Raw genomic sequence first — 10,000 nt, 5'->3', positions numbered from 1 at the left:
GGAAGTATTTTTGATTTTCGAAGATTCTTAATAGTAAGAGAGTAGAAAAGTCTAACTTGATCATTTTTCTCTTCTTTTTAAGCGAGACAATTTTAAGGAGGAGGAAGAGGAGAAAGAGGGCAAAATGAAGGAAAATAAGAAGGAGAATGAGGAGGAGAAGGAGTAGGAGGAGAAAAAGAAGGAGCAGAAAAAGAAGGTGAAGGAGAAGGAGGAGAAGAAGGAGGAGAAGGAGGAGATGGGGAAGAAGGGGGAGAAGGAGGAGAAGGAAGTGGAAAAAAGAAGGCAAAACGGAGAAGGAGAAGGAGGAGGAGAAGGAGGAGTAGGAGAAGGAGGAGGAGCAAGAGGAGAAGGAAGAGGAGAAAGAGGAGAAAGAGGAGAAAGAGGAGAAAGAGGAGGAAGAGGAGGAGGAAGAGGAGGAGAAGGGGGAGAAAGAGGAGAGGAGGAGGAAAAAAGGACAAGGAGGAGGAGTAGAGGGAGAAGGAGGAGAAAGAGGACGAGGCGAGGAGTTGGAGGAGGAAGGGGATGAAGAAGAGGAATCGGACAGAAGTGCGCAAATATACAGAGATATGACACAAGCATAAAAAATCATAAAAATATTGAATAAAAAACAAAGAACTCAAAGAAGTAAAAAAAAAAAAAAAACGAAAAAAAGGAAATTGGAAATGGAAAAGAAAGAGGGAAAAGAAACAAAAAAGACAAAAAATAAAAAAAAAGATCAATAAAAACGAATAGATAAATAAAGAATATAAAACAATTGGCCTCAAAAAGTGACATACCTTTGGCAACAAGAGGAACAGGCAAACAAGCAAACATACAAAATCAACGGAACCCAGAGGTAGGGCAATAAAGGACAACAGAAAAAGGGGACAACAAAGGGCAAACTGGAGAAACAATATCAACAACAAGGACAATAACAAAGGCCATTCGGGTGAAAGACAACAACGGAAAAGCAAACTACAGCAAACAATAACAACTGAATACTCCCCCCCCAAAAAAAATATATGTATATATATATATATATATATATATATATATATATATATATATATATATATATATGTATGTGTGTGTGTGTGTATTCACCTCACCTCGGATCTGCTGCAGTCTCTGTCGAGACAGCCAGACACCACCCTACGGCAGTGAGCTCAGAGCTCATTATTTGCCGATCTCTGTGTGTGTGTGTGTGTGTGTGTGTGTGTGTGTGTGTGTGTGTGTGTGTGTGTGTGTGTGTGTGTGTGTGTGTGTGTGTGTGTGTGTAATAAAATATATAAACATAAATTGATATGTAAACTCAAACAAATAAATAAATGAATACATAAATTAATGAATACGTGAAAACGTAAATAAAATAGGTAAACTAGCAAAGGAAATTTAATAGATGAAACAACACAAAAACGAATCACAAAAACAGAAAAACAACGCTAACAAGAGTGTGATAAATAGTGTAATGATTAATTAGAAAAGGAAGATGGGGAGGAGGAGAGGAGAAGGAGAAAGAGGAAGAGGAGGAGGAGGAGGAGGAGTAGGAGTAAGACAAGGAGGAAGGCGAGGACTAGGCTGAACAGGAGGTTGACGAGGAAGCGGAGAAGGAAGAGGAAGAAGAGGAGGAAGAGAAGGAAGAGGAGGAGGAGGGAAAGAGAGAGTAGTAGTAAGAAGAGGAGGAAAAGGAGGAGTAGGTTCAGGATGAGGCTGAGGAGGGGGAGGGGGAGGGAGAGCGGGAGGAGGGGAGGAGGAGGAGGGACACAAGTACGAATAAGAGGAGGAAGCGGAAGTGTAGGTTAAGGATGATGATGACGAAGAAGAGGAAGAGAAGGAGGAGGAAGAGGAGGAGGAAGGGGAGGAGGAAGAGGAGGAGGAAGAGAAGGAAGAGGAGGAAGAGGAAGAGGAGGAGAAGGAAGAGGAGGAGGAAGAGGAGGAAGAGGAAGAGGAGAAAGAAGAGAAGGAAGAGGAGGAAGAGGAAGAGGAGAAGGAAGAGGAAGAAGGAAATGAACCCTTCCCAACCTTGTGGTACCTTTCCTCTCACTTTAGCTGCCGCCTGGTGATTTTATTCGCCTCAATGGCACCCTATCATTCATGAAGGGGAGTGTGTGGAATTTATTGATTTATCAATTAATTAATTAATTATTTTTACTTATTTATCATGGCGGTTTTTTTAATGACAAACGTTATTATTCAGCTATCTAGTACCTACAAGAAAAAGTCTTAGATATTACCACAAAAAAAAAAAAATAATAATAATAATAATCTGGTGGCTACCTACGATCAAAAGTGTATTAAACATTACTACGAATAAGAAAATATGTCTGGTGGTTACCTATGCTAAAAAAAAGTCTTAAACATTACGACGAATAAGAAAAGATGTCTGATGGGTTCCTAAGATGATAAAATGTTTTAAACATGGCTACGAATAAGAAAAGATGTCTGGTGGGTACCTACGATAAGAGAAGTCTTAAACATTACTACGAATATTAAAAGAGGATGAGGGTATACTACCATAAAAAACTGTGAGCAAAAGGGACCGAAAATATAAAAAGAAAAATATACAGACGGAAGAGGAAAAATATTAAAAAACATGTTGAACGCCCACGTAAATACACACACACACGCGCGCGCACACACACACACACACACACACACACACACACACACATGATAAAGCAGATATGAAAGGGAGAGCATCAATTTACGACAGAAATTAATAAAAAAGGAGAATCGAGAAAAAGGCCAAAAGGACAAAGAAATGGGGAAGAAGACATAAAAATGAACTCGATTTTGCGCTCACGTATGACACAACAATGGTTGTTATACGCTAAAAAGAGGGAAAAAAAGAGAAATAGTGGAGATGAGAGAGACAAAATAGAGAGGAAAAAAAGAATAAAAAAAACTCTAAATGCGTTAATGAATACAAAACGATCAAAAAGACACGAAAAAGAACGAAAAAGAACGAAAAAAAAAACTAAAAACTTAAAAAAAGACGGTATCACAGCTGTCATAAACACGAGTTCAACAGTTTCAATTATTATTTTTTTGCGACATTTAATCCTATCTGCTGTCAAGTGATTGTATTATCATAATGTCCTTGCCGCTTACACAGTGAGATTGAAATAGAACATACATGAATCATGCAACATGAAGCATACATGAAACATGCAACATGAAACATACATGAAATATACAACATGAAACATACATGAAACATGCAACATGAAACATACATGAAACATGCAACATGAAACATGCAACATGATAACATTGATAGCGAAATTCGTAGTTTATAGAGAATATTCTTCCACAGATTTTGATCACGTTTGACAGAAGATATTATACGACTAAGTAAATTAATAAATGCATATCGGTTATTATCATATTTATCAAAAGGGAACCTAACGTTGATTTTCACCTCTGATCCCATTACACACTCACGTAGTCCTTTAGTCATTCTCTCTCTCTCTCTCTCTCTCACACACACACGCGCACACACACACACACACACACACACACACACACACACACACACACACACACACACACACGAGACTCGGTGGCGCGGTTGATAGAGTCCCTGACTGTCACAACGGCAGTCCGGTTCCAGCCCAGGGCTGAAATAATTTCAGTAACTCTGCGCTTGGAGTCGTTACTCCAACGCTCGCGGGCGGGGACTTGGGTGTGTGTGCGCGTGTAAGGTCACAGCTTTACCCATAGATCGGTCATATGAGCTCTGAGCTCTCTTCCGAGAGGGAAATAGCTGTCGATCACAAGTCCAGCACGTGATCCAAAGACCAAGGTAAATACACACACACACACACACACACACACACACACACACACACGGAGAAACGTGTAGACACAAACACTGCATTGGTCAACACACACAGACGAATATACATTAATTTAGACAGACAGAATCTGAATACACAAAGCCTATTCAATTACTTGTCAATTTATCATTATAATATTTATCGCGGTATTAGCTCAACGTTGTTCTGTTACTTGGTTTTAGTAATGTGTTAATTAAAATCTACGTTAAGTTTTAACCGAGTTTAACGTAACTTGAATATAACTAAACTCAACTTATCCTATCAGTTTGGAAATTTACGTCTATGTCCGAAATCACCAAAAATATGAGGATTGATACAAATCTGTACAAATACATATAATATCCTCCACCCAACACATAATCATACCTACACAAATACACACACCCGTATATACGCACACACGGGCGCGTACACACATTTACACTTAAACACACGCACATGGGCATCGTTATGGAGCAACATTAATTTCATTCTATGTCGTTAAGAACTGCAATTTTTCATTGTTATTTGTTTGCAGTGCCAGTCCACTCGTTTCGTTCAGGGCCTGACTTGCCTGGACGCAATGCAGAGGCTGAACAACATTCCGTATTGGTCATAATCAACAGCTTGACGTCTACAGAGAGGCTGCATCGTTCGTTACACACCTTTTGTTGCGTGATACGCTCGCCCAATTACATTTTGGGAATGAGGGCATCCACGTTATATATATGTTCAAATTAATTTGTCTAAGGTCTTTCCCCGTTTCCTCCTCCTCCTCCTCTTCTTATGATGATGGTGAGGGTGGTGATGGTGATGGTGGTGGTGAGGGTGGTGATGGTGGTGATGGTGGTGATGATGGTGGTGATGGTGGTGGTGATGGTGATGATGATGATGATGATGATGATGATGATGATGATGATGATGATGATGATGATGATGATGATGATGATGATGATGATGATGATGATGATGATGATGATGATGATGATGATGATAGTGATGGCAATAATAGTAATTATAATAACTGTAATAATAATAACAATGACACGATAATAATTATAACAAAATAACAATCATAATGTTAACATTAATAAGAATGATCATAACTATTGTAACAATAATGATGATGATGATGATGATGAGTAATAATCATAATAATGATGGTAATAATAGTAATTATAATAATTGTAATAATAACAAAAACAATGACGATAATATTATAACAAAAATAACAATCATAATGTTAACACTAATAAGAATGATAACCATTATAACAACAATGACGAAGATGATGATGATGATGAATTATATATCATAGGGAACATAGGTGCTACGGAGATGAATAGTTTAATGAAAGAATATATATATATATATATATATATATATATATATATATATATATATATATATATATATATATATATATATATATATATATATATATATATATATATATATATATATATATATATATATATATGCGTACTCAAAAGGTTAATTCGTCCCGTGTATAAATACTTCCCCAGCTCCGATGAATCAATATTAATTATCTCCCCCCCCACGCCCATTTCCCATTATACATCCGTATTTCAAAATTGTAATCCACAAAATCGGATCACTTTTGTCGACATGACGTCACTCGTGTTGTGTGTGTGTGTGTGTGTGTGTGTGTGTGTGTGTGTGTGTGTGTGTGTGTGTGCTTATGCATGCGTGTCAAGCTAGCCCTTGTGTGTATATACACGCGTGTACTTCTACGAGTAAACAGAATTGCTTAAGTTTGAAGACTACTGCGCATTAATGCAAACATGGAAACACGACTCTCTATACAATTATATATATTCTGATAGCTATTTTATACATCTCGGTGGAATGGGGGGTCAACGCCCCCTTCTAATTGTTAATTAGAACTTAACACTTAATTAGACAAAAGCACTTCAACTGCCTATGGATCATACATCGTTAAAGACATTCTCCGTTCACTACCCATCTGATGACGTCACCCAATCCTCGAGTTCTCTTATCATCCCTGTTTAATCATTCATTACATGCGATAACGATAATGTTTCTCTGATAATAGGATATGCCCTGAAACGGCTTGCTGGCAAAAGGTAATGTTTCATTTGACGATATTGTAAAACATTTTTAATTGTCTCGCCTCCCCGTGCAGGTCATAAACATGACCCCTTTTCAAACATCTCGCTTTTATGGATATTTTCTATTCAATGTTTTTTTTTTTTTTATAACAATGCCAGGTTGTTTCATTCACCTTCAGGCAATACTTCGTTCATTAAGGTCGGCAACGTGTTAACTCATTTTATAAAAAGGGCCAGAGGCTAAGGCACTCTTCACACTAGCGGTTTGAACCGCGCAGAAACCGCGGCGGTACCGCACAGTCAAGGGAAAAAAATGATCGGTTGTGTGTGAACGCCTCCATTGACTCGCATTGCAACTGAACCGTGGCGGAAGTGGATCAGCGACTCTTCGGGATTGTGGATTTGCTCTTATTGTTAAGACCATCCATCCCTGGCGAGTGATGACTCAGCTCGAAAACGTCTCCTCGATGGCTGCAGTCAGCATGTAAAGCCTTTATCAGCAAATGGACTCGAGGAGCACCCTCAGCCTCGCTTTGGACCAAAAAGACCTCCTTTCGGTTCATTTGCAGTCCGGAGAACCTAGTCTGTGATAAACCTCACGTTCCTGCAACATCTTCGTCAAAACTGCAGCTGATTAGGTGGAAGATGACGATGTTGCCTCAACGTGGTGTTTGTTGATGATCGTCATTGACCCGCTTACCTGAAAAGAGAAGAAAGGAAGAGTGAGAAAATTAACGCACATTTTCGGAAACAATACAACGAAGCCTGAAGCCGGTGTCACACTGTCCGGCGTCGCCGTTGCGGCTTGTTATTGGTTTATGGTAAAGTCTCCCTTATTATGAGTCACTGTCACTAGAACTCGAAAGGTCATTATAGTCGTGTTTCAACCATGTGGGGGGGGGGGAGAGAGTGGTCGTCGTTACATCAAGGTCTGGTTCCTGTCGGCAGGTGATTTTATTAAGCCAAGTGAACTCGCCATCATCTGGCCGCATCCGGCGCCGCCGTATAGTGTGACACCGGCATTAGTACACGAAGTCTGTCCGCATTGGCTGGAAACGCCCCTGGAGTCATCGCGTCACTGAGCCGTGACGTCATTGAACCGTGACGTCACTGACTCATCGCGTCACTGAGCCGTGACGTCACTGAGCCATCGCGTCACTCAGCCGTGACGTCACTGAGCCAACCGTGACGTCACTGACTCATCGCGTCACTGAGCCGTGACGTCACTGAGCCGTGACGTCACTGAGCCGTGACGACACAGTCATGACGTCACTCGCTAAATATGACGCCACTCATTAGGTCCTTGTACATGAACTGACTTTGTATACTTAAACATTGCAGCATAACTATCAATAGTGCTTACGGTGACAGCACACTAGGCATTTCTCGCTAGCATGATACTTGCTTTCGCTACTTCGTTTGAGTATAAATGTCAAATTACTCTTGCGTCACATAGCGAGAAACTAAACGACGAACTAAGAGAAGTTAAATCTAGAATACGAATGTTAGACACATTGTTGAAATGTTCTTACGGAAGTCTAGAATATTGCAACCGAAGTAATTTCTACTCAAATGAAATAGCAATAGCAAGTAGCATGCTCGCCTAATGTGCTGCCCAACTTTAGTATTCGAGTCCTGTTTTCCAGCGACTGCGTACGGCTGAGAATAAAAATGATCTTCTTACACAGAATGTTGTCTATCATTAAATGTTCGGTATCAGACATTTACTTGAATAAAGTGAATACGTGAACTGTGACTTTTGCAGTCGACTGTGCAAAGATAAACCAAACTACAAGGAGACCCTGAATGCAATAAATTGTATCAAATGGAAAGTTGTACACAAACATTCAGGTGTGTGTGTGTGTGTGTGTGTGTGTGTGTGTGTGTGTGTGTGTGTGTGTGTGTGTGTGTGTGTGTGTGTGTGTGTGTGTGTGTGTGTGTGTGTGTGTGTGTGTGTGTGGCCTCTCAAAAGTAAGTTTACTCGTTACAAGTACACACGTGCACGCACACGAGTGCACGCACGCACACACACACACACACACACTGGGAGAGAGAGAGAGGGAGAGAGAGAGAGAGAGGTATTGTGAGATGGAGAGCAAATTAAAGAGTGCGATAAAGAGGTAGACACGGAGAGAAAGAGAAAGAGAAGTGGAGAGAGGGATGGAAAGTGAAGAGGAAGAGAGCGCAATAGATAAAGAGATAAACTGAGACAGACTAATTGAAGTAGATATAATGAATAAATAACTACATGAAAAATAAATTAATAATTAAAGATAAATAAGTAAACAAAAATTAAGATAAAACCAGAAGAAGAACTCTGAAAACGAGGCAAAAGGTCCCTATACAGAGTGAAATGCTCTATATAAGGTTCTTCGAGGGCCGTTATTCTGTGACGTCGGATATTCAAAATTTCAAACATGGTGACCGTTAACGGTAATAATGATCGACTTAAATGAGTAAAAACTGCTGTTCGTTTTCTCTTTGGTCACACGACTACTGAGGGAAAACTTGGTTGAGCGCTCTCAATAGATGACGTTAATAACGATGGTAGTGGATATATTAGCAAATCAAAAATGATAATCAGGAATAAAGTTAGTAGTAACGACCAATAATAACAATGGTAATCACATTAACAACAAGTATGGCAATTAATTACGTCAAATTACACTGATAATTTTATAATGATAGCAAGAGAGCAACAACAAAGAAGGATATATATATATCTATATATATATATATATATATATATATATATATATATATATATATACATATATGAATTGAAAGTTTGAAAAAATCAAAATCATAACTATTTTCAGCCCATATGTGGTTTTGAATGTATATGTTTTGTAGCGCTCCTATGGCCCAGAGCCACGCATAATATTTTCATGCTTGGAGACTATCCTTTCATAGAGATGAATAAAATAGTCTGATAACGAATTAAATTAAGAAAAAAAAAATTGGTGCGAAAGGGGTCAGATGCTATTACCATTACCATTACCATTAACAGAGGTATTACCATCCGGTCTTCTTAGCTCTGTGCACCATTAACAGCCCTTTCACCATCGAAATTATTGTTATCACCCATTCGTAACCGGGTTGATGTCGAGACCTTGCCGTTACCGTTACCGTTACCGTTACCGTAACGAAGGGGTGGAGGCTGTCTCAAGTTTATTAAAAAAAAAAAGAAAAAAAAAATGTTCCCCATGACCCCAGCAAGTGACTGGGCGCCACCCAGATTATGGGGGAACGGGGGATTACCCATATCCCATTCCAGAAAACCCCATTCCCTATATTTGCTTTCCTCCCCTTTCCCCCCCCCCCCTGATGGAACTGCTCGACCGTAAACACTGTCAATCGCCACGATGATAACACCATAATCACCACCACCACCACCACCACTACTACTACTTACACCATCACTGGTGTTACTTGCACCACCGTTGTTACTTACACCACCATTTCCACCACAACCCACATCAACATAACCAACATCACCATCACAATGATCTCCACCAACTTCAACACACATCAACCAACAACTGATACATCCCGATGCAAAGAACACAGCCAACTCTCCCTCCCTCCCGTAACCCTCCTGACAACAGCCCGAGGCTTGTACAAAGCCCAGGGGTGGTCTGCAAGCCCACCGACACTCGTCCTCAGGCGCCACAGCCTCCACAGCCGCTCACGCGTTGGGGGGGCTGTGTACATAGGATCGGCCATCCCTCATTCCCCCTTTTAAATGAAAGTGATGTGAGTGGACCATTTCCCAACCCCCCCCCTTCTCCCCCCCTCCCCCCCAACGGCGACAATTCAGGTATCAATCGCATGTCACGTGACCAAGCCCTTGTCATTAATTTCGGAAGGGGGAGGGGGAGAGGGGAGGGGGAGGGGAGAGGGGAGGGGGAGGGGAGACGAGCGTGAGGGTAAAGAGGAAGGGGGAAGGGGGAGATGAGGTAGGGTGAGGGGAAAGGGCTCAGAGAACGGTGGAAAAGGGGGAGATGACGGGAAAGAAAAGGAGAAAGGAAGGGGAAATGAGATAGCGTCAACGGAAGACATTGAGAACATAATCAATAGGAAGGAAAATGTAAAAAAAAAAAAAAAAAA

The 10,000-nt window shown here is 40.5% G+C and overlaps 1 protein-coding gene across 1 annotated transcript in view; it reads right to left on the bottom strand.

Moving 5' to 3' along the window:
• Nucleotides 1-10,000, bottom strand: part of LOC143039805 (uncharacterized) — a 95,840-nt gene that overhangs the window by 32,829 nt on the left and 53,011 nt on the right. The window contains exon 6 of the mRNA XM_076210053.1: nucleotides 9,306-9,409. Coding sequence (XP_076066168.1) covers nucleotides 9,306-9,409 — 104 coding nt within the window. The remainder of the gene's footprint in view (nucleotides 1-9,305; nucleotides 9,410-10,000) is intronic.

Source organism: Oratosquilla oratoria, chromosome 27, assembly GCF_046742065.1.
Source record: "Oratosquilla oratoria isolate Oo_2021 chromosome 27, ASM4674206v1, whole genome shotgun sequence".
NCBI lineage: Eukaryota > Metazoa > Arthropoda > Malacostraca > Stomatopoda > Squillidae > Oratosquilla > Oratosquilla oratoria.
Note: the sequence above shows the minus strand (reverse complement) of the source record. Positions and strands in the feature narration are given on the sequence as shown.